Raw genomic sequence first — 27167 nt, 5'->3', positions numbered from 1 at the left:
AGGTGACATCACAAAAAAGTATATTTATTGAGCGCCTTTCTCGTCGGGAGTAAGTCCCAAAGCATTGATCAATCAGCTGTCGATGCTAGAGGATGCGGGAGGGATGGTGTAGCGTAGAGGGAAGGCAGAGTGGTGGGACGGAGACCAAAGGCACTGTAGAAAGATGATTCTTGAGATGGGCGTTAAAGGATGCGAGCGAGCAAGCGAGGCAAGGGGACCGTGGGATGGACTTCCAGAGTGTGGGAGCATAGAGGCAGAAAGCCCGGCCACCGACGGTAGCGTGGGTCGGGCGGGAGACATGGAGACTGGAGCCCGCTGAACGGAGGGAGCGGGCATGTTGGGGGGGAGTCAAGGTGAGGACGAGGATCTTGAACTCGATCCTCTGAGGGATGGGGAGCCGGTGGAGTCGGGCGAGGGTGGCAATAATGGTGTCACGGAGCCTGTGCGTGAGATTACATGGGCTGCGGAATTTTGGATGATCTGCACCTTGTGAAGGGAAGAGTTGTGAAGGCCGAATGAGGAGGTTGTTCCAGTAATCAAGCCTTGAGGTGACGTATGCGTGGGTGAGGGTTTCGGCAGTCTGAAGGGTGAGGCACAGGCGGAATTAGGCAATGTTGCGGAGGTGGTGGCAGGCAGTGCCGTTCATGACGTACATGTGGTCAAATAAGACACCCCGGTTTCTTACTGGCTCAATGAGGTTGAGTGTGCAGCCATTGAGGCTGATGCTGCCAGCAACTGAGGTGCGGAGCCCCTGGCACGGGCCGAAAAGCAATATGCAAATCCGACTGAATGTCAAAGGTTGCGCTACGTTACATATTGTAATATTATCCGTTAGGAATTCTAGTAATTCTGGAGCTCTGTAACTCAAAAACTCGCTTTTCAAGGGAGAGACATGAATTTAGTTCCCAGCAGTTTCAGTAACCAGTCAAAATTTTAGAAAGCAGCCCAAAAAAATGTAATTAAGAGCGAGTAAAAGAGTATGAGGTTAAGCTAGCTAGGACCATTACGTCTGATTGGAGACGTTTTTACAAATACATTAAAAGGAAAAGGCTAGTGAAGGTAAACCTTAGGTCCAATTCAATCAGAGTGGGGAGAAGTTGTAATGGGAAAAAAGGACATGGCAGAGTCCTTAAATGGGTACTTTGCATCTGTCTTCACCCGAGAAGACACAACAAATCTGCCAACAATAGAGATGCACCAATAGGATAAGGACAGGGGCCAACTTAGGGAAATTTTCATTAGCAGAGAATTGGTGCTGGGGAAACTGTTAGCAATAAAATGTGACAAACCCCCCTGTTCTGGATGGCTTGCATACCAGGGTTTAAAAAGTGGTAGCTTATGAGCTAGTTGAGGCCTGGTGACTGATCTTACAAAAATTCCTTGTATTCTGGCATAATCGCTATGGATTGGAAGATTGCAAATATCACAACGCTGTGTAAAAAAGGTGGAAAGGAAAAGGTGGGTATCTATGTGTCTGTTATTCTCACATCAGTGATAGGAAAAAAAATAGAATCGTTGATTAAGGGTGTCGTAGTGCGGTATTTAGGAGAGCACAATATAATTAGGCCAAGTCTACACTGCTTGACAAAAGGGAAGTCATGTTTGACAAATCGCATAGAGCTTTTCGAGGATATTTCCAGTAAATTAGATAAAGGTGAATCAGTGGATGTGGTCTACTTGGACATCCAGAAGGCATTGGATAAGGTGTCGCATAAAAGGTTAATCCGAAAGATAAGGGCCCATGGAATTGGGTGGAGCATATTAACGTGGATTGGAGAATTGTTAACGGGTAGGAAACAACGAGTAGGGAAAAACGTGTCCTTTTCAGATTGTCGGGATGTGACCAGTGGCGTTCCACAAGGATCAGTCCTTGGGCCTCAGCTATTTACCATCTTCATCAACGATCCAGATGAGGACATCAAAGTTAACATATTTAAATGCGCGGATGACACAACACTAGGAGGAAGTGCCAACACAGAGGACGGCATTACAAAAATGCAGCGAGACATAGGCAGGTTAAGTAAATGGGCAGGTAGGTTAGTGTCAGATTAAGTATAATGTAGGGAAGTGCGAAGTCATCCTCCTAGGAGCAAAATAGTAAGAGCGGGTTATTTTTTAGAATGGGAGAGATTGGAATGTTTTAGCGTCCAGAAGGACTTGGGTGTCCTTGCACAACAATCACAGAAAGTTCTTCTGCAGGTGCAGCAAGTGATTAGGAAGGCGAATGGTATGTTAGCATTCATTATGAAAGGATTAGTGTACAAGAGTAGGGAAGTCTTGCTGCAACTGGTTGGGGCTCTGGTTAGACAAACACCTGCAACAATGTGTCCAGTTTTGGTCTCCTCATTGAACGAAGGATGTACTTGCCTTGGAGCGGATCAGCGTATGTTTACTAGGTTAGTGCCAGGGATGAAGGGGTTGAGTTACTAGGATAGACTTAGCAATTTGGGCCTATATTTTCCCGAATATAGAAGAATTATAGGAGATCTTATAGAAACCAATAAGATCATCAAAGGGCATGATAGAGTAGATAGTGGGATATTGTGGCCCCCGGTTGGAGAAATTAAACCAGGGGTCACAACGTTAAAATCAGAGGGCTTGGTAAGCTATCAGATAGGTGGTTTCGTTTGACTCAGATTTTCACGCTCAATTGATTTAAAGCAAGTATGACAATTTAAAAAGTCTGATTTTTTAAATTCAGTTTGATTGCAACCTGATTTAGAAGGTGCGTGTTATTTTTCTATAAAATGTTAACGGTCACAAATGGACCTCAACTTACTGCCTCATCTCAGGCAGGTCTGCTGGCAAAGCAGTGCTCACCCTCCACTGTATTGGACTATCAGCCTGGACAGCATGATGAAAGTCTTGCTTGGGCTTCAACCCACAACCTCAAAACTGAGAGGCAAAAGTGCCACCAACTGAGCCACGTTGGCACGATTAGCACACTAAATATGCTAATAACCATTGCATAGTTTACCGCCAATGATTCCGCCACATCGATTCCATTACAGTGATGCAAATACAGTCGTGTGTATGTAATTGGTTTAATATGCAATAAGTTTGAGGAACTGATACTTATTTAAACTTAGCCCTGCAGCCGTTTACGTTCTAACTTTCAAGGTAAGATGATGATCCTCAAGCCCCGCAATGCCAACTGATGGCACCATGATGCAATGTGTATGAGTGTGATGTGGGCAACAAGATGGTGGTAAAGCTCTCATGTATTTCATGTTGAGTTGTGATCATCAGTTCGCTCTGATGGATTTCCTTGTGATTGCCACCCACCTAGTTAGCGCTCGAACGTCGACGTGTTCGATGTCAAATGACCAATTTGGTAATTCTTCTTTAGGGTGCTTTGGGTATAGTTAAGTGGATTTTCGTTGAACACGCTCCAGATTCGCAACAGGTTGTCGTAACCAAGTCAACCCTGTGTGGCAGTGTTCACACCCTGACTTTCGATAAGCGATCCACAAGGCTCTGCAGTAACAGACCTTAATCATCAGCAGCGCATTAAGGATGGTCAGCGATACTTCCCACTCGGTCCATTTATTTCAATCCCAATGCTGCAACAAATACAATCCCAGCTGGACAAGCAGTAGACATCACATAGGCAAGATTCCCAGTGGACAAGCTATGTGCTGTTTCAATTGTTTCAACTGCTGTAATACACCCACAATACTCTGATGTCCACCAGCTTTTGTTCACTAACCTGTAACTGTTACTGTAGTGTGTGTCCCTGAAGGAATTGAGTGTGTGTTTCATGGCATGTGTACATGCAGCAATCTCAGTGTAGTTCAGATGAATTTCAGCATGTGTAAGAGCTAACAATAACGTGGGTAACGTGGAGTCTGATCAATGATTACATTTCTGCAGGAAACTTACTTGCCATTGCGATCCTCTCCCGTGGAAAGTATGGTCTCTCCTCCTGTGGCACTCGTTACCTTGTTGCCACGTCAACGACAGATCTGCTCGTGGTTATCGATGCTGTGATATAAACTCGGATTAATTTTCTGTATTTTCCTTTTGGATTCCTGGATTTGACTGCTACATGTACTACCGCTAGCTTCCCCCAATGCTACAGCTTCTGACATCTCTGTCTGGTTAACAGTCGCTTTCACATTTGATCGTTTTGTGATTATTTGCTGTGAGAAGCTGAAACGACAATATTGCACCCAGAGAACGGCAGCCTTGTTTATAGGGATTGAGTGTACACTGAGCTGTCTGAGCGACATTCCCTGGTGTTTTGCGTTTGAATTTAACTTCGTAATAAATAATGTTCCCTGGTTCTGTAAACTGATAAAAACCTTTCACACGAGATGCGTTTGGGCATCATTTAATCTGGTAGATATCATTTTTATCCCATTAATTCCATATTCGCTGATTTTGCTCTTCAAAGCTCTAATTATCAGACACATTATTGTGGCAAACAGAATTTGCGGAGTTCTTCTCAGCCAGAAACATTATGTGAGTAACAATATCCCAGAGACAGAGAACATGAAAAAATCTATTATTTTGCTATTCACTCTATCGGGCACTTTCATCTGAATTTGGATGACCTCTTTTGTACATATCATATGTGGGCAAGTAGCAAGCTATATTTACACAGATTATAATGACCCAGCCTTTATTCGGTATCATTCCGGAAGAATGCCTCAGCGTTTAAGCAGTGCCACAAAAATATGTATTTATGCTGTGACACAAAAAAATTCAGGTAAGAAATTAAGAATATGGTTGCGTATGTTATCAATCCAGTGCTGAAGCTGATTAAATCATGAAACGTTTACCTGTGTCACCGTCACCATCACTGCCTCATGCTGAGTTACGCACAACCGTAGATAATAATAATCCTTGCATTCGATATAGTGCCTTTTCACGTTGTTGAGATATTTCAAAGAGTTTTGCATAAAATCTTGTAGAGTGATTTAAATGTTTAATTTGTGGGGGGAACCAGGCAGCCAATGTCGCGCAGCAGCATCCCGCACATCGTCGTGCAATGAGTGATCAATTTTTTGGGAAGCATTTTCACCCAAAAATGTGATCTGCCAAAGCCTACCAACCGCATGCCTACTTACTGCTTGTAAATAGAGGCTTGTGGAATAAGAAAACATACCTAAGATTTCACCTTACCAGGGAATCGAACCAGGGTCCTTAGGCTTTACAACAGAACGCATTTGCTTTACACTGCTCGACAGGACTTCTTCAGATCTTATGCTGGATTTGTGGTGATCTCATGGAATTAATGCTCCACAATTAGACTGCTGTTTCCCAAGGGTCTATTCTGGGGCTTCAACTTTTCACCATATGCATATAATGATTCGGATAAAGGAATAGAAATGTTTGTGCCAAATTTACAAGTGATGCAAAGTTAGGAGGAACAGTAAATTGTGTAATTGTGAGCTGCAACTTGCAGAGGGACTTGGACAGAACAAGTGAGTGGGCAAACTGTGACAGATGGAACACAGTGTAAAACTGAATCTTTTCAGTGTGGTGAGAAACTAAGAACTGTGGAAGGGCAAACGGATTTGGGTATCCACGACCACAAATTACTAAAAACCAGCCCTCCGTTATCAACGTCAAAAATCGGTATCTAAATAGCTGGTGGAACGTTGCCTTTATCTCAAGAATATAAAGAGGAGTAAATTATGTTTCCAACGATTAGATGCTCGGTCAGACCCCACCTGGAGTACTGTGTTCAGTTTCGGTCATCGCACCTCAGGAAGCATGCATTCGCTCTGGACGAGGTGCAGCGTAGACTGACAAGAATGATAACGGGGCTTAAAGGATTATATAATCAGGATCGGTTGCATAAACTCGGTCTCTGTTCCCTTAAGTAGAAAATGTTGTCGGGTGATCTGATTGATTTTTTTTCCAAAAATAATAAAGCGATGGGATAGTGTAGTTACATAGAAACTATTCCTTTGCTGTGGAAACCAAAACAAGTGGGCAAAATCTCAAAATTGGAGCGAAACCATTTAGGAGCATAAATAACAGCAGATTTCACCCAGATATTAGTGGATGCCGGATCCGTTCACATTTTCAAACTGAGATATATAGATATTGATAAGGTTAGGTTATCAAGGGATATGGGTCAAAGGCGAGTAATTGGATTTGAGCTGCAGATCAGCAATGATCTTATAGAATAGCGGAAAATACTCAATTGCCTGAATTGTCTCCTTCTGTTTCTGAGCACCAGCTACAGCCACTAAAACACCAGCCACAGCTAATAACACCTGCCACAGCCACTCAGCACACACACAGACACACAGAGCCACACACAGAGCTACAAACGCACATACATAGAGAGTCTCACTGGTGATATCAAACTATATAGAGGTTGCATCGTGAATATCAGTATGAGGACGTACACACAGCAAAAAACATACTCAGACACACACACACAAAGAAACATACTCTCTCCCACTCACAGAGGAACACACAGACACACACTTAGCCACTGGTGCTTAGTGGCTGCTGACTGTTGTTTATTATATTTTCCGAAATCCTTCCTCAACGCATCTTGAGATGAACAGACAGTTTGAGATGACCAGAAAGCTTGAGATGACCTGACAGTTTGAGATGACCAGACAGTTTGAGATGACCAGACAGTTTGAGATGACCGGACAGATTGAGATGACCAGACAGACTGAGATGAACAGAGAGCTTGAGATGACCAACCAGCTTGAGATGAAATGACATTTAGGGATAACCTGACAGCTTGAGATGACCAGACAGGTGGACATGACCTGACGGATTGCGATGACTTAGCAGCTTGAGATGACCAGCTGCAGCTGCTGCTGTTGCTGCTGTGGCAGGTGTGAAGGCAAATGACATATGAAAGGTCAGGCTGTGGGCTCCGGGTGTGAGGGCAGGAAGATAATCACTGACTGACTGCACACAATCACAGCTGCTTCCTGAATATTGTGCACTGAGTTTCCTTCCCACCCGAAATTAGTCTGAGTCTTCCTGTCAAGCGGGTTTCCACAGTGAGCAGAACAAAAAGGCTTTACACATGAAAATAAGCAACTTGTTTAGCATTTTGTACATAAACTGCTTTTCAGCTTAAGCTGTTGTATAAAATCTGCAAACAATCTTTTTCTGTGAACTCGCAGTCTTGAACTGTGGGCAAGAAAATGAATTCCAAACCAATATAACAATATAGCGAGACACAGGACTTGCCGTAATTTATGTCGGTTGCTAAATAAAGGCAGTTGATTTATTTTTTATGTAAGGTTACTGATGTGTTGAAACCGGCTTATCTATCCAGAGAATAACAGGCCATATCACAAGTTGAGTGTAAGGCTATATGATTATGTTCAGGATAATGAGTCTGTTTATCTCTGCTTCATTACGCCAGTGATATAGTTTCTGAGTTACAATGCATGTGGTAACTGGAACATGAGCATCAAACAGTCAAGGAGAACAAAACATTGTGTCTGATCAGAGTCCGTTTTATACTCTCCTCCTCCTTATTGTCAGCTGCAGGTTTTCAGGGGTTCACAGTCCTTGTAGTTGGCATAACACTATCTCAAAGTGCTTCGTATAAAAAAACTCTAAGGTGATCGGACTGTATATTTTGTGGGTGAAACGCTGCAGCCAATTGCGCGTTGCAATGTCCACCAAACACTTGTGGATTCTGTGACCAATTTATCAATGTTTCTTGAAAGGATTCGGAACCAGAGTAGAGTGATCCGTCAATCAAATAAAAACCGTGTTCCTACTTACTCCGAGTTAAACAGATGTGTGGAGTAAGGGAATTGGAGTTGGAGGAATGCGCCACTGGTATTACATCGAATCCAAATTTCACGTCACATTGATTTATTTTCACTTTTCTCCTCAGTTTCTTCTCTGCTTGTCCTAAAGGAGTGTGACAGTCCTTATATTTCACATGGTTACCATTGCAGCAGCAGCCGTCTCCATCTGGCTTCTTACCCCAAGTGATCAATTCACGCCCGACTTGAAAGCGTGAGCCACCAATGAAAAAAATCACAGTCACTACACTATTTCATCTCCAATCAAGGTTATGATTTCAATAAATATGGGGACTGAAGGCAGTAACGAGTACGACCAGATGTGTCCCAAATGCTGAGTTTCTACATATTTTCCATGAGACCAAAGATAAATATTGTGAGGAGTTACCCAAGGACGATCACTCTATGTAAGGAAAAAGAGAGCAAATAGTAGGTGTAAGACATAAAAACATGCTCACAAGGAACAAAAGAGAAGCAGTTACTAAAATGGCAAGGAAAATAATAGGGTATTATGAACATATACCCAGCAAAACGGCGGTGGAGAAAACAATGCCATTTATGTCATCATGCACAAAAGGGACACGAGAAGACATACAAATTCGCGACAATCATCTGCTGCAGTTCAGAACCTCTTCAAATATAGAAAATAGTCAATATTTTACATAAGAACATATACGTTTCAGTAGGCAATTCAGGACCTCGAGACTGTTCCTCATTCTTTAACAACAAAGCAGATCTATACCTGAAGTCCAAATAACCGCCTTTGCCACATATTCCTTGATAAGCTTTTTTCAAATATCTATCCATCTAAGTCCCGAAAAAATGAATGGATCCACTATTCACATCCCTTTGGGGCAGAGTTCCAGATTTCCACCACCATTTGTCCATTGACTCCTAAATAGCCTAGGTCTAATTTAGATGGTGCTCCTTGTTCTGGATTGCACAACGAGAGGATACAATCTACATTTTCGGCCACAACATACTTTTCTGAAGTGCTGTGTGATGTTGTGAAGCGCATTGAGCCATTTTATTGACCTGATACGGCATTGTATCCATTGTAATTTTTATATTAAATACGTAGGCATTGATAGACGAAAGAGGGCCAATGACTGTCGACTCTATGCCTCCAACATCCAGGCAATGGAATGACGTGTAATATTCCAAATAAAATATTACATTCCCAGATATTATTTCCTAAAAGTAATCCAACTAACTTGCTTTTAATAGAGCAAAACTTTCTGCTTTCACCATCATCCCAGGGACACGTTTCCACATATTTATCACACACTACCTGAAATAGTGTACCTTTCAACACAAAGGTACAATTTCTGATCTGTATAAGTCAGAGGGAATGTGACACGTGACTCCCCTCAGTCCTGGAGCTATTGGTAGATTCTCAAACACATGCCCCACTGGACCTTGTTAAATACCGGTCACTGTGGACTGAAGCCATCTGTCCGGCGGCTCTCTGTCCCTCGGTTATTCGGCTCAAGTCTCAGTTCTGACAAGTGCCCAGAAACATGAGGACCCTGATTTCTCTCAGTGTGTTGCTGGCTGCCTTCTCCCGTGAGTGCTATTATTCTGACAGTCTCACTGTTCCTGTGTCGGTGTTATTCTCTCCGCAATGTCACAGAAACAGGACATTTCACAGTCATTAATCTTTGACCGTTTATCATTTACAGGTGTCCAGGCAGATTTGGTTCTCACACAGCCGCCGACTCTAACCGGGAAAACCGGCCAGGCCCTGAGACTGACCTGTGAAACCAATGGGATTGATCTCAGCAGAAATTACACGGGCTGGTTCCGGCAGCTTCCCGGGAAGCAGCGGGAAAAGCTGCTCGTACATGACGGCTCATCCATCGAGTCATTCGGGTCCGGGATTGAAAACCGTGTCACTGTCATCAGAGAAGATTCCCAAAGCATCTTCGATCTGATCATCAAATGCCCGACAGTGCACGACACCGCCACCTATTATTGTGCAAGAGCGTCACAGTGAGACGAAACGGGGCTGAACTCCTACAAATACACAAGGGGAGAAAGGCAGCCCCTCCCACCCTAAACTGACTGAGGGGCAAACATGGTGTCAATGCTGTTTTGTGCCCAAGTTTAAAGGAAAAGCTGAAGATACATTTATTATCTGACAGATCCCGCACATTGAATCGTTGTTTGATTTAAGTGAATGAACTGCTTATCTGTGCTGTAGTATTCTGTGATTTCAGATAGTCAGTGACACTGTGCTGTTGAGGTGGGAAGAACCGCAATAAATGACGGTTCAAAAACATCACCAAGTCACAAGCTGTTGGAAATAATTGCATAATGTTTCTGTTGTTATGAGGAAACTATGAGACAGATTCTGCGTCACGTCAGAGGAGAATAGTCACTTTCAGTGAATTTTGGCAGCCGATATTGTACACATATGGGGGATCAGTATTTGTATTGGACTGTATCACTGTGTAAAGAAAAGACACAATGCTGCATACAACCACCTCCTCATACAAAAACCCCTGCCACAGAGACTGCTGACTCCAGTCATCAAACAACACCGACACACCGAAATAAATGGCCCTGAAAATCGATAATCGATAATCGATAATAACATAGTGTTTAGCAGATTTATTGCGGTTAATTTGGATTATAGGATGGTACTCAACGAAATTGACGTCTCTGGATCTGTTCGGACATTAAACGAAAGTCTCTGGAAAACATAAGAATTTATTCTGACTGAAATATCACAGGAGTCATCAAAGGATTCTGTGAACTGAGGACCAGCCGTTGCCAGGAATTCCGGGTCAATATTTGTTAGTTCGTCCTGTGCAGGAGATTTTGTCATATTGTGTATCACTGTGACAAGCAACACACAGCATTAACAATCAATACAAAAACCCTTGAACACCAAACCAGCTAATCTCTATCACTGTTCGCTTGTGTGGGTCCCACTGAATACGTGAGGAACTGGCATTTGTAAAATGGTGTCGATCGCTTAGGATTTTACCACTTTAACAGACACAAAACATCATATTTATTCTTCAATCTGTTCTTGACAACAACATGTGTTTGAGATGAGTGCTGCAAACCGGCAAAAATACAACCACTGAACAGGTAAACACAGAGCCAAGCAATTGTTTTCAGAAAATTACAGAAATATATTGTGCACTTTATTTGGTTTGGGGAAACCAACATTTACTACTATTTTATTTGTGTGCCTTGTCCTCACAGCAGGTTGTTGCAGTGGGCAGCACACTGACTGCAGCACAGTGAGATAAACACCACGGCATTAACTGTCAATACAAAAACCGTCCAACACCAAAGCAGCTAATCTCTCACTCTGTTCGCTTGTGTGAGTCCCACTGAATATGCGGGGATTTGTTATTCGTAAAATGCTGCCGAGCGCTGAGCAAATTGCCAGATTTAATAGACATAAAACATTACATTTCATCTCCAATCTGTTGGTCACAATAAAACGTGTTTGACATGAACACTGCAAACTGGCAAAGATGCAAACATTTAACAGGTAAACACAGAGTCAAGCAATTGTTTTCAGAACGTTACAGACATATATTGGGTATTGTATTTGGTTTGGGAGAGCCAACATTTACAGTAAGGTTGTGTTTGTGTGTCCTGCCCGCACAGCAGGTTGTTGCAGTGGGCAGCACACTGACTGTAGCACAGTGACTACATGGGTCAAGGCACCGTGTTGACTGTGACGGATGGTGAGTAGCAGACATTATCTCACTCAATTCACTGAACTTGTCTCTTTGTATATTTGTTTTTTTTCACTTTAACACCTATATAATGTAATGAATTCTTCGTGGACGGGAAAACTCACAGTTTAAGCGACGCTAAAGATTTTTACCTGCCATTGCTTTCAATAACATGTACTATTCTCTTTAGTTTTTGTTGGTGATATTTTTGGTGATTACTCTAAAGGACTTTCCATAATGTTTGTTCGCGGTGAATGGCAGCTGCTGGGTTTCGGGTATAATGATGCCGAGAGTTCTATTAAAGTGTTTGAAACTGTGCCCAAGATTTGGAAATGAGGACCTGAATATCGTGGGATGAGTGACGCGAAGGTTATCGGATCGATTCCGATATGTATTTCAATCTGTTGTTTAATATAAGGAACGCTGCTGTGGGTTAAAGATGTTCATCTGGGAGGAGGTGAGTGAGAGAGTAAAGCGGGTTTACATTGCTGCGGTGTGACTGACAACTCAAATCTGCACGAATGTTACAGAAATATGAGTGAATGTTTTTATTTCAAGTAATATTAGCATTAACGTGTTGCTCACAGTTTCTTTTCCTCAGCTGCCCATACACCAGTCACGATAACATTCAGCTACTCTTTGATTTAATGCTTCATTTCAATTGATATCGCCAGCGGTTGATTTAAACTTACTTCCATTCCTCAGAGTGTACACAGGTCGGTGTTCATCTACAATCATCAGCTTTCCGCTTTACACTAACTATCGTGTAGAAAAACACAGATGTATTCATCAAACGTGTGTTCAAGTTTGAATAGCAGACTGCATTGTAAGAGATCCAATTATTAATGACATGTTCAACACAAAGCGAAACTGGTCGCTGACATCAAACTAATGATATCGTAGTTGATTATCTAAAACTTCAGAGTTGGCAGAGATGAGGGTGAAAGGAAGAAATCTCTCATTTTACTGTAATCACATGCTTTAGTTATTCTATGTATCTGTTGATCTACAAATATGAGTTTCCTGTTTTGCATTAACTGATCAGCAGAAATAAATGCAAATTTTTTTTTTTGAGTAAACAAATGGTAAACTCTGAATAACACGCTGCAATGTATCAGATACATTTGTTTATGAGATGGTTAACACACAGCGAAACTGGTCACAGACATGCAGCTAATGGTACCAAAACTGACCAGCTCAAACTCCAGACTCAGCAGAGATGAGCGTGAAAGGAATCAGTAGCTCATTCCACTGTAAATACATGAATTAGGTATTCTGTGTAACTGTTTGAGCTGCAGGGAATTGTGTCCGTGAGTTACTTTGCAAAATGTAGAATGCATCGTGTGTGATGTGGATGGAGAATGTGTGAGCTGCTGTGCGGTTACTGACAGCTTCAGGCTGAGGGAAGGAGAACATGGAGTGACCTGTGGGTAATTGGATGGAAACAATGTGTGTTTAAGATGTGAGGGTTCAGGCTGTGACTGTGTGTGAGACCTGAGTAAACGGCATTGAACAGTGTAATTGCAAATTGCTGAACGGGGATATCTCACTGTGGGGAGAGCGGCTGTGAGCTCGGTTCAAGTTTAACCTTCAGATCGAGGGATAGGAAAGAGCAATGTGAAGGTTTGTTTCACAAAATATCTTTCCAGAGGTCGAAACATGAACTGACGTCAATCCCGCAGATTTGTAAATATTTGTTAAATTCAGATTGATTTCTAAAAAGAGGTTTCCCGAATTCTTAAGAAGAACCGGAATCCAAATTTAAAGTAAATTTAAGATTATTATACACTTCCGCGAAATCTTAAAGTAAAGTTTTATAATCTACAAATGTTTATTATTACTTGAGGATTTGGATCTCAGAAGTGAATAATGTCTCTATTTGTATCATTAGTTAATTTAATTTATTGATAGCTAACAAGTCGGTGACCGCAGGGGCTGGAAACAGACCCACAGACACCAGCACTGCTTGTTTTATATATTTATATCACCGGCCTCTGTCTGTCAGCCTGTGTGGCATGAATGCAGCGTGACAACAGGACATTCAACTGTCACCACATGGATCTAACACAATTCAGGGTAATACAGACTGTGAAGCAAAGCAGAATGTTTTCCACTCTGTGGAGTCCTATAGCTCAGAGTTTAGAGCACTCGCCTCGCAGGATAGACAACCTGTGTTTGATTCCCGGGCAGGGCGAAAAGTCAGGAAAGTCTACTTACTCCACACTCACAACAACAATTCGGTTTGCCTTACAGTACGTAGCAACACACCTGTTAGTCAATCAACCGATTGCTTCCCCGGAAGTATTACTCTCTTCAAAATATTAACAATAAATTTGTCACTGAATCCACGACTGTTTGTGGAAAACTGCTGTACGCATTTGGATGCCGCATTTCGCCCTCAAACATACAGTGAATTCACTTTACAGTGTATTCTTTGAAGCAGTTGGAGACGTCTCAAAGACGTGATATGTCGCTATAACAAATGCAAGGAATATTCTATTTATAGTTTCAAATGTGAATGTAATATTGCTTTGCCCGTTAGGCAATGCACCGTCACTAACATCAAACGCCGGACAGCGGCTTCTGCCTTTATTTAACCATTTCACAGCTGATTGCGACAAAAATACCAATAGATATGTTGGGTATTTCCGTGTCCTGGGCACAACACTGATTGCAGTCCTTCATTCCTCATGTAAACACTGAACCTAACCATTTTAATCGTTTTCTAATTTTGTAGATTACAAAATAAAGAGGGATCAAAATTCTTCAACAGTCAATCAAATATTTTTCGCACAGACAATATAGACTGATTTCACTTCACACTGTATTCTGTGAAGCGCATTGAAATATCTCAAAGACTTGATAAGACGCTATTTCCAATGCAAGTGATATTATTCTTATCAATATTTAATGTACTATTTTAACAAAACACATCGGCTGTCTGGTGGCCATTGACTGTGTCGATTCTGTCATCAATCTGAGCAGAGTAACTTGTTTTAATACATATCAGAGCCGCAAAGAAATATGTTTGAAATCTTCTGACGATTGCATCAAAATTTAAGATTACGCAAACGTCTTAGTAACCTTGAAACAAAAATATTTTAGCAAATGAAACAGACGATTAGGAAATTGATGCAACAGTTTAGTTTCAGCGGCTTTTCTAAAAACTGCATACATACATACATACATACACACACATGAACACACACACATACAAACAGAGAACCTGCTTGGCCTGACAATGCTACCTTCATTTGTGTAGCGCCCCTTTTTGGTGTTTCAATGAAAGCAATACACATGCGAGCTTTGACCCCAAGTTTATTGAACTGAGCAACATGAAGAAATCGGGCCGCAATCTACAGCCTTTTATCCGCAGAGCTATACCACACACTTCCTCAACAATTACTTCCACTTTGTTTCCTGGACACAAAGAGTGAATTTGGGTTAATCCGAGAAGGTATACAGTTAAATGCACAGTTACAAGTCAACCAATACACGTGTTTATTCCTGAGTGGTATTCAGTCAGAGGGAATTGAAACTCAACAGGTGCAATATCACGCAGTCCTTCAGGAAGTCTTGTTCAGTATTCCAGTAAATTATTCCAACACCAAATGATGAGCATATTCGGAATCAGCAATCTGTGTTCAGCTCACCCACAGTGTGAGAATATTCATGAACAGTATTGTTTAACTGACCGAATATGAAATCCTGGATATTGGCTGTTAATCCAGTTTCATGTGTCTTTTCCTTTTCTAGAATGTGAGCAACCCACTGGGGGTGTGAAGGTCTCTTTCCTGCCACCCTCGCAGCAACAGGTTTTAATGGAGTCCACTGTAACGCTGACATGTGTCGTGGCCAATGCACCACTTGACGTCAACGTGACTTGGACACAAGGAAAGACACATTTACAGTCTGGATATGGGAAAACGTCTGCCACTGAGCCTCAGGAAGTGATCAGTAAATTAAACGTTTCTACACAAGACTGGAAGAGTGGGAAAGAATTCTTCTGCCTTGCCAATCATGAAGATATCCCAACTCCCATCGGTGAAAAGACATTTAAGAGGAAAGGTGAGTAGCCATATTTCAGGAAATAAATGATTTATTTGTTTATTGTAATTTCAGATTTCAATCAACAGAAACAACTGGGAATACAATGATCAGCTCTCTGTTTGCTTCTTTTTCTGTTTGTCTTTCGATAGATTTATAATCTCTCACGAACGTCGGACAACAATTTATAGATAAAATTTGTTAAGTACATTCACCCACATGAATTATATCAACAAGAATCTAACCATCACCTGGAGGATGTTTACACATGTTCTCAGGGAGCAGAGTTACCATATCTGAACCGCTGGTCACTGGGTGCATATAATAAAGTCCTGTCGGGGATTTCAACCCACACCAATGTTCCTAGTCACACCAACAATTACAAACCACTGAGCACAGATTTAACAGAGACACAAACATTATTCTCAGCTTGTTCTGCAAGATCTGATGCTTCAAAATATTCTATGATTGACACCATCATTGTATTGATCTGATTGCATTCTTCCTACAGTTGTGTACACAAAACAACCTTCAGTGTATCTGCTCCTCCCCTCGGCAGAAGAAATGGCTGCTCAGCAGTTTGTCACCTTGACCTGCCTGGTGAAGGACTTCGCTCCCAAAGAGATCTTTGTGCAGTGGACTGTGAATGACCAGTTGATTGATGCCAACAAGTACAGAAACACCGAGGTGATGGCAGACAGTGAAGATCTCAACTACTCCATGTACAGCATGTTAACCCTCTCAGTCGATGAGTGGAACAGAAGACCCTCCTACTCATGTGTGGTGGGCCACGAAACGTTCCCACTGAAGACCCTGACCAGAACCGTAAATAAATCCAGCGGTAAACCGAGTTTTGTAAACCTTGCACTTGTCCTGATGGACACCGTGAATCCGTGTCACTGAGTGTCTCTCAATACCATCTTGCTTATCCTTTTGTGCACCCACCTTCTTGCCATTGCATTGTCAGTTTTCAACAATTAAATCAAATAAAGATCATTGTTTTATTGACGTGTCAGGTACTTCGGAGTGATTTAAAATTATTCAAACAGATATTTTCCAGCGTGAGGACTGATGCATTTTTTTTGGAAGAAAAGCTAATATTAAGTTATTACCGCAGTCATTTTCGTATTTACACTTAAGCGTGGTGATATATTTCCACATGTGTCATACGCCGGGCGGACCAGCGCGTCCACCCCACACCCCTACGCCCCACCACCCACACACAACCCTCCCCCCAAAAAAAATAAGTTGATAATAAAGTCCCCACTAATTCAACATCACTGGTTATAATCCAATCTCAAAACGAATTTTATTTGCAGTTTGTTTTATAATTGCACAGCACAGCTACACCTTTTCCCTTGCAGGATATTTTCTCAATCACTGAACAGCATCGCATTCCACACGAAACAACTTCTCAGATGTAAACTGTGGCCATTTTGGTAAATTTCCTGTAACAATGATACTTGTTCCACAGAAAAGATCTGGATACGGTTACATATTCACTTGAGCACTCGCTTAGCCACGCCTTTGTAAATAAATACACTCATTCACAAACTTCACACACGCTCAATCCACCCAAGTCCACATTTGCACTCATACACCGAGACCTTCGCACACTCATTCACAACCATATCCACCCAGGCCCACACTAACTCACACACAGACACTTCCACCCAGTCTCGCACGCACTTAACTACATTCACACCAACCCAGGCCCCTCACACACTTGATGGCCCTCAGGGATGAACCCTGTTCACTTATACCTCAATCTGTTTAGTTGATTTACACAAATGTTTTTGCTGGTTGTTCTATTGCTTTACAACAATATCAGCCATTTTGAAATAGAAATGGTGCCATTTATAAAAACGTTGATGATGAAAGAGTAGGGGACGCTGACAAATTGAGGAATAACCTGGGGAATTGCGTAATGTAACAGACATTTTAACTGAGTTTCCAGAGAGGTGGAAATGTAGTTCAATGTTGAGACACCAGTTTGTTGAAGTATATTTATAGTAAAATAATCACTGTAGGAATAGCAGCAAAATAATTCTGTTATAAGTGGAATGGCAAAAAACTTGGAGGACACGTCGATTGGAAAACGTATCGGAAGATCACTGAAACAGATTCTGTGATTTTCGCAAAGTTAATCGACTGTCAATGACATTTCAAGTTAACGGGATTGTGAGTGGATCACTACATGTGGTTCTGGACAATTTATCACACAAAGGACATAAGAGCTGCTGAGAGGGTTTTGGGCAGTTACACAAAGACCATGAAAATAATGCCTGTGATTGGCGCTGCAGCGAACAGCTACAAATATTGTTGCTGTACTTCTAAAAACAGAAAGTAAAAGAAAAATTGAAGAGAGTCGTACCAAAGCATTTAAATCCATGAAGTCTTCAAAGACTGAAGCAACGAAAGAGGATTGTATCCATACAAACGGGATAAAACATGCAGGAAAGCCACTGTAACATATGAAGGATTAGTCAATTCATAAATTCAGATATTTTAGAATATATTATGCTTTATCTCAATATCTCAATATCTCAAACGTACAATATAGGCAGAAAGGAGGAATTGGATGGTTGGGGACGATATGTCCATTTTCTAACAGCGGAATCTCAATGGTAGTATTTCCATCCTTCTGTTATTCCACGAATTTTAATTTCCCAAAATGTTCCCCCAGTTCTTTTTTGGATTCATTAATTGTGAGGAAGAAAAAATAAAACCAAGATTCCTTTACTTCTGTTAAAACTAAACATTTAGAAAAATTGATCGAAGGGAACGTGCAGTTTATTAAAGTGAGGGAGCCCGTGATCAACTGGGAAAATGCATATACATTAACAATAATACGTTGAAAGCAGAAAGGCCTCAGGTTTGAATCCCCTCTAAAGATATTTCCTTTTTTTTATCCTAACAGATTTCCCAACCGAGATGATGCTGAAAGGTTTTCAAGAAGTACCAAGTGACAACCTGTGGCCTACTGCTTCCACCTTCATCATCCTCTTCTTCCTGAGTATTATGTACAGCGCAGCCGTCACTTTAATTAAGGTGATGAGAATAAATTATTTGACGCCATGATATGATGTAGCAGCTGATGTTGAATACTTGTTCCATAGGAACCCTCATTGTCATTCTCATTGCCACCACTCTGCTGAGAACTTTCCCTTTCTTTTTAGGCCAAGTTCCTTGTTACTGGGCTGTGTGAAGGTGATGAGAATATCCTCTCCATTACACACCCTATCGCACCTGAGATATGCTCACCTGGTATAGACTAGGCAAGGGCTAATGGATCTCTACAGATTATGTACCTCTGTCTGTACATTGTGGACAATTTAAAGCATCATGAAATCGTTCTGTCTGCCACAGTTCCCAGCAAGCAACTAAAAATTAAAAGACAATCAGTTGGATTCGTGTATGTGTGACTGTGTGTGTGTGTGTTTGTTTATTTGTATTTGTTTTTGTGTATTTATTCTTCTTAGTGTGTTAGTGTCTGTGTTGATATATATATATAGAACATTAAACATATGCCTGAACATGAATTCTCTATCTCGGCTGAAATCATTCATTATATATTTGCTTTTATTTTCCAGATAAATTGAGTTTCTTCAGATCATATTCATCGATGTGTCTCGTCCGTCTGTGTTTAACAACGGTGTCTTGAGACTGATTATGTGCTGTCTTTTTTCCCCCATTATAGAAATCAGCTGAAAATAAACAATGTGTTGTGCAACTATGTGAATTTTAGTAGCTTTTCTTATCTTTAGTTTATTTTACAATATGCCTTTTGGAAACAATAACTAATAATGTTACCATCACGGCTCGCTGATAGTCTTCATTTGCTGTTTAATTTTTTTGTGATGTAACGATACCGAAAGACATTGACTGATGTATCTATGCTTTGATATTAATTTGATGCTCTATATATGTATTCACTCCTGTTTCTTAATGTCTGCAGATTCTCTATATTGTTACCGTGATATATCAATAAAGATGTGACGGCTGATTGAGCTGTTTGATATTTTTATTTCCTGTTCCTTTTGTGTCAATTTTGCCTTTGCTCCTGATTTCCAAATTCGACAGATTCCAGTAAGTCAGCATTAAACAAAAGCTGTTAAATGTAATGTCCTACTTCAGATATAGCTTTGCTATAAAATTGTTCCACTTGAGTTATTCTTTGCTCCAGTGACTGGCAGCTGCTTCCGTCCACAATGATCTGCCCCACACCCAGATACAGCTTCAGACACGTGGCTATTCTAATAGAATAACATGCATTTATGTGTTAGAGTATTTATGGAACAATGCGCGTGTTCAATCTGTTTATGCATTGACATAGATTTATCTCCTGCCTCTGCTGAGCTGCACAATTTGAACCGAGCAGCTTCATGGGAAAAAAATAAGTTGACAGATCAATAACTAAATAGTCACAATTGCACAGTAAGGAGGAAATTCCCTGCACAAAAGTACATTTGTTCTGACCATTCTGTGACCACTTCTGCCGTTTGTTTCATCTACATTAGTATTCACGTATCTTACATGTGAATAATTTTCCAGCTCTCTCAAAACATACATCATTTTTTTTGTACCATGTTCTGTTTTGACCTCTCGTCATCCAACCTCTGCATTTCCAGCCAACCCTATTAATGATTTGGGGATTAACCGTGCAGAAATGTGGTGCAATATTGACCTTGATTATCCTGCTAACTAAAAAGCACAATCCTTACTGTATCCTGTGTTCACTACGTTTAACATCCTCAGTTATATCTGCTTTCAATCTGATCTGATCCAATCCAACAGCTTAGTTGGAACATAAGAATGGTGTTACAATAGAAGACCAGAGACCATCCAGTTCAACTTCCACTATCCTCATAGTGAAATTCACTTGTCATGGCCCCAAATCTTTACCGTCCCCCAAGTTATAATTTCCTGAATAAGGTCTATCCCATATGCTTTTGAAATCATCTACAATTTCTGCGTTCACCGTCTCCAGAGCAATCCTGTTCTATACATTTACTGTCCTCCAAGATTATTTCCTGAAACATATCTATCTTGTTTGCTTTTGAAAGAATCAAACTTTCTGCTTTCACCGTCTCCGGAAGAATCCTGTTCCATACATTTATTGCTCACTCACTGAAATAGTGTGTACAGAGCTTTGCTTTGACGTTTAATTGCAGGAAATGTCCTCTGTTTTGACCAAAACACTGTAGGCCTCTTACCATTACCATACTTGTGAATGATCCCTGTAGGTAAGGAATCATACTTGTATAAATCTTGACACTTTTATGCAGAATTTTTTTGCATCCAGCAATTGGAAGTTGTTAATTACTGCCAAAATAAAGTCAGTATTGTGTATGTACTGATTTCAAAGACTTGCCAAATTCTACAAATTTCAAAATGTTACATGAATAAAGTATATTTAGACTCTGGTGGATTTCAGCCCATGAACACTTTCCATATCAAGTAGAATCGTCCTGTCCAAAACAATCCTTCATTTACTTCACAATTTTTCTATTCAGCTATCAATCCAAGGATGTTTGCGTCTTGCAATGGAAATATAGGAAGAAATTATTCTGCAACAAGAGAAGGATGTTCATTTCTATAATCTTAAAGCAGCACAGACCATGCCATGCTATGGCCTGAGAAAGCAAATAGGATGTTGTGCAACATGCTTAACCAGTTGAGGCTCAAATCCTCGGAAAACGTCATGAAGCTGCACAGACATTGTTCAGACTGATTGTCCAAATGAAAGAGCCTGGACAAGATACTGCACAGAGAACAGCGAGGCTTATTTCCTCAGTGAGGTTGATGTTCTATGAGGAACAATTAATAAACTGGAGTGTACATTCATATGAAATTGTAATATATGATGTTGTATGTATATGTGTGTGTGTTTGTGTCAAAGAGAGAGAGGGAGAGAGAGAAAGAGAAACAGGGCGAGAGAGAGAAGGGAGAGAGAAATAAAGAAAGAAAGAGATAGAGAGGGAAGGAGGCTGGTTGGGGAATAATTTGCACTGAACAAAGCTGCAGGAATCCGGACTCAATTTAGGGGACAGTTTAATAGCAATATATTTTCAGGAAACTAGCAACATTGGAAACTCTTGTTGCAGGAATGGAATTTATCTGCAAGTGCATGTAATGTCTGGCCAGTTTCCTATGTCCTGACCAATTAGAATTATCCTGTCAGTTATTGCTTTGGCCTACAGTGTTAGCATGACCGAAATTAAACACATTTCAAATGCCACCTTAAACAGTTTGCCACTCTGGTCCTTCGAATGAGGCAGTCAGGTTGACTGGTTTGTCAACAACACGGCGTGAAATATTAAGGACTCACTTGGCTCAGGAACACAATGATCGAGATCACTACAAAGGCTTTATTCAATTACCATATTTTATGCCAACTGTCCCAACCTGGAATCAGTTAAGCTCCAGTCAGACCCGTTTCCTCCTCTCACCCCTTCCCCTCCGCACCGCACACCAATTCTGGCCACAATAACCAAAGGCAGAATAGAATACAACGAATATATCCACGATTTATAAACTTGAGTGAAATCAAATTTAACAATCGCTGAGGTTTGGAGGGTAACTAACTTTAATGAACACTTTACTGAATCCATCAAACAACATTTATAAGAAAACACTGACATTGGTCACGTGATGTTCTGAGAGTGAATCAGTTTCTTATCTGCAGGAAACACCTGCACTTTCTCAAACTAAATTAGAGCAGCTTCATCTCAATATAAACCTAACCTTAAACCAGCTGCCAGAAACTAGTTAAAAATATTACAAAAAACAACACAGTGTCTTTTCCATACACGCCTCATGCCAGTGGAAATCAAATAGTTCTACCAGAAATTGTTCTGCAGGGGATATAAAGCTGTTGAAGGTTATTTGTATCTATTGGAGAATGCTTCACAAGACAGCTTTAATTTTGCCGGGTAGCAAATTCACGACAAATGCGTATCTTACAAAGCTTAACGTCTTCCAGAAAGTAAATTTTTGGACAGACATTCCTTGATTATTTAATGTTTATATAATTATAACCTCTCCACGCAAACTTTATATTTCAGAAGCNAAAAAAAGTTCGAAACCTACTGCTGACTAGCGTAGAATAATCCGCACCAGAAAGAATAACAATCTACAGTAGGTATTATGGCAGCATTAATTATTGAAAATTAATAGCTAAACAAGGAACGTGTGTGAACGTGTTAGTTGCTTTCAGTGAGTGAAACAGAAACGCTCCAATGATCTTTGGACATGTGTTTTAGGGAATATTATTTTGAAATCAATAGTATATAGGAAATATTGTAACTTTCATGTCTGAGGAAGTTGACGTAAGATGCTTCTTATTCTGTCTGTCCGAATGCTGATGTTAACCTGCAGTGTGTCCATTAATTAGGATCATTTCGCTCAATCCCCACATTGAGACTTTGAACGCAGAGTGTACCATTAAACATATGCAGTAACCTGGCTCAGTTGTCAGCACTCTGGCCTGTCAGTCAGAAGGCCGTGGGTTCAAGCCCCATGTCTGCATGTGAAACTGATGAATTCCAGGCCGACACTGTAATACAGTGCAGGGGGTGAACTACATTGTTGGAGATTTTCTCTCACTTCTTATTTACTTTATAGATGTCCCATACCCCTGTTTTCATAAAGAGAGAATAGCTCAAACTAATCGGACAAAAATCACCACTGTACACGTTAACATTAAATTACTAATAAAAATAATCCTTGCATTCGATACAACGTGTTAAATTCGTCTGTAAGTGCTTCAGACAATATAATGTGAAGTAAATTGACTTTTTAATTTGTGGGAGAATGTGGCGGTCAATTGCACCCAGCAATGTTCCACCAAAAGACAAGCAGTGGAATGACCAATTTCTTCTTATTAATATTACTTTATATTGCACCATAATAATATCAGCATTTCAGACGCCGTTATTTCGTGCTGTTGAGGATTCTCAGAGTAGGATTGTTGGCCAGGACACGGGAGAATCTCCCGTTTTATTTCACATAGTGCCCTGAAATCTTTAACCTCCATTTACACAGACAGACAAACCTCGGTTTAATATCCCACCGGAAAGATTGCAGCCTCACTATGCGGCACAACCCGAGCACTGTGTTGCATTATCAGGAGGGACTACATGAGTCAAAATGTCAATGTTGACACACAATCACTTGTCAGAGGCGAAACTACTGCCATGTGAAACAGACTGATAAACATTTCGTGGCTGCGTTTCATTCACCTGCATCATACAGTCACTAAGCTCTGCAGTAAATCATTTGAAGCGATTAAGATATCTTCAGCCAGGAAATACGCTGTATAAAATGTAAAGATTATTATCCTCGATTTGGCGACGCTGTGTATTAAATAACATATATAATAATAATAATCCTTTCGTATAGCGCTTTTCAAGTCATCTCGACGTCCCAAATAGACTGTGAAGTGAATTGACAGGATACTAGTGGGCGAAATGCGGCAGTCAATTGCGCACAGCAGTGTCCAGCAAACAGTCGTTTTTTGAAGAGAACAACTATATCTTGTTTTATTTTGCAGAGGGAATATTATCAGGCGTGTGGAGTAAGGAAACTTACCCCCACGACACCCACCCCGCAAAAAGTATTCAAACTGAAACTGAATAACCAACATCAGTTGAAACAACAGTTGAGAGCAATAATACAGTGTCTATCAGTCCATTGATTATAGAAAATAAGACGTTTGGAGCAAAAAAGTGACAATTTGCTCCATTGAATGTCTGCTGGCTACTTGAAGGACAATCCTTTTCAGCCAATATACTTGCTCTACATTTGATGCTCTTTTAGATATGTCTCTGGCTATCTTGTGAAAATGTATATGGTTCTGTCACAAACATTGCTCCTGTCAGGCATTCCATAGCCAAATATCTAAATTAAAGCCTTTAGTCAATGACTTGAACGACCGTGAAAATAATTTATCTGTATTAAAAACTCTCGATCTCTATCAAGCTGCCCCCCACGTCATAGGCCCTCGACCCATCCACCCGCCCACCAATAATTTAGACGATTTTTACAAGACCATCCCTTATGTTTTACTTATCAGATATCCTGTCACTCCCAGATCATCTGTTTATTATTTGTAGATCGCTCGCCTCTCAAGGAAGCGTTCTCGCTTCGATTCCCGGCAGGGCGAAACTTTGGACAAGTTTCCCGACTCCACGAATCTAACATTAATCCCTCAAGAGAAAACTAAGAATAATAAATCGGTCATTTCAAACGAGAACTGTGTTTGACACACTGCAATAGACTGCCTAGGTTTGTCCACAAACGTACAGCTAACTTATATCGTAGAATATTTTGTGAAGCACTTTGTGACATCTAGAAGATGTGAAAAGCACTGTATAATATACATGGATTATTAATATGAATTATTATTTTAATATGGAAACGTTTTGAAACAAAGAACAAATGGGTAGTTACAATGAGTTACACATATCATCTGCCATGGTTTGCTATCTGCAGAAATCTGTGCTCTGTGGGCAGTGAGTCGTTTCCTGTTGATTTGCAGATGAAAATCGCATGAGTGCAAACGTTGGAGAACTTATCCACCACAGTGATGACATACAAAGCTTTCTCTCATTGGCTGCGAAAAAAGTCAGTGATATTTGAAGAGACAAATCCCAATTAAATAAGAACATTTGAACATCAACTGAAGCATCGGCCCACAATTATTCAAATGAATAACTTTATTTCCAAACTTAATTTTCCACAGGATAATTGTACATTTTAAAACCAGATGATCTCAACGATCTAGATTACCTGGTCTCATAGATGAGTAGGCCTTGGATCATTTTACAAACAACAGTCTCTGCTCCTCATCGCTTGTCTCCTTGTAATGTTTGCTTGTAATTCGTTTCAAAAGCCAAGCTGGGCGTTTGCACGGAAGGATTGATTGGTTAGGTTGAAGACTGGATGGAAGTATGGGTGCGTTGACCTTTGAGGATCATGTGGATGTGTGGACCTGTGATGGTCAGGTGGATGTGTGGACCTGTGATGGTCAGGTGGATGTGATGATCAGCGATGGTCAGCTGGATGGGTTGTTTAAATGATAGATATTCTGTGAAGTAGTGGGTGAATTAATATATAGACGCTTTATAAAAAAAATCTCTTTACCGCTGCAGGCTTCGGTTACCAATATATCATCAGATGAAGCAAAGTTGTTTTGTTCAGATTCATTTGAAAGTCATAGAATCCAAATGCTACTCAAGTTTCTCGCTGCTCAAACATCTCATCGGTCCAAATTGCCATTACTGATTAACAGCACTAACAGTGTTCAGGTTTCCGAAAAGCTCCTGTAGCGCCGCTGAATGGTTACATTAAAGCATGAACTCCACTGTCGTTAAAAGTTACTGATTATTTCAACACGTGTTTCAATTCCAATTTCACCGCAAAGCAAATAATTTGAAATCTGATAGATTGATACTGATGAGGCACGGCAGTCCAGGGTCTATGCCAGAACTAGGCATCGGTTCTTTGACTCACACCTACAGTCACCTATTCCTCCTTTCCGCTGAGACAACACAAGATTATTTGTAAAGCGTATTTCACGACAGGAGGATATACGATGTCGCTGAAGAGTCAGGGATTAGGAGCCGAGCGGATTGTTATTAAGGATCAGGGAAGGTGGCAGTCAGAGAGGGTACGATGGTGGCCAAAGAGGCGGTCGAAGAGGCAGGTCTTGAGATGTGCCTTCAAGGACAAAAGGAAGGGAGCGAATTGAAGGAAATATTGGATGGAGTTCCAGATGATGGGATCAGAGATGCTCAAGGCTCTACCACCCAAGGTGGGACCGGCCATTTGGGAGACGAGTAGAAAGCCGGAACTCGCTGAGCAGAGGGAGCGAACAGGTTGACAAGGAGTTATCAGGTCGGAGAGTTAGAGGGCCAAGGCCATGGAGAGCTTTGAAGGTGAACTCCAGAATTTTGAACTCGATCCTCTGAGGGTTGGGAAGCCAGTGGCGAGGGGGTGTTGATGGAGTCACGGAGTCTAGAGCGGGAGAGGAAACGAGCTCCAGAGTTTGAGATGATGTGCAGCTTCTATAGGGAAGAGTTGTAAAGGCCGAAAATCAGGGCGTTGGCATAACCCTGATGACTCTGATGACTGAGGATGACTGAAAGGGCCGTGAAACATTAAAGGTCTATGGCACTGTTAAGCGCTCCAAGAATCCAACCTGCATTAATCGGTCGAATCTATCTGAGTCACATCAGCACCGTCATTTTAAAAGGAAAAAGTTATGTAAAGTTGTTGCAGCTGCATGCACAGCTCTTCATCACTAATTGTGCAATGGCCCAGAAAGATATAATAAAAGAATCCTTGCTTTATCACTTGATTGAGATTAAATAAATCACTTCACGAAATCAACAGAAAAGTGAATTGATGTATACTTTGTTATTGAAACGGGAACGGCGATTCCATATCAACGACAACATCGACAAAATTACACTTATAGAGCGCCTTTCACGTCGGGAGGACGTCCCAAAGCGCTGAACAGTCAGCTGTCGGGGGCCGAGAATGGAGGAAGGGTGTAGTAGCGGTGAGGGGAGCCAGGAAGGTGGGAGGGAGACCAAAGACACGGTGAAGAGAAAGGTCTTGATACCGACCTTGAAGGATGCGAGGGAGGAAGCAAGGCGAAGGGATG

General features: G+C 41.0%; 1 gene segment (V, D, J or C); it reads left to right on the top strand.

The window, feature by feature from the left end:
• Window positions 1-11424: 11424 nt before the first annotated feature.
• LOC103172453 lies at window positions 11425-18774 on the top strand. The segment is given in 5 exon segments: window positions 11425-11458; window positions 15206-15517; window positions 16008-16337; window positions 18417-18547; window positions 18676-18774. Coding segments are annotated over 5 exon segments (906 nt in total).
• Window positions 18775-27167: the final 8393 nt, after the last annotated feature.

Source organism: Callorhinchus milii, unplaced genomic scaffold (genome assembly GCF_018977255.1).
Source record: "Callorhinchus milii isolate IMCB2004 unplaced genomic scaffold, IMCB_Cmil_1.0 Scaffold820, whole genome shotgun sequence".
In the NCBI taxonomy this organism is placed as follows: Eukaryota; Metazoa; Chordata; class Chondrichthyes; order Chimaeriformes; family Callorhinchidae; genus Callorhinchus; species Callorhinchus milii.
This window is presented reverse-complemented; position numbering and strand designations above follow the sequence as displayed.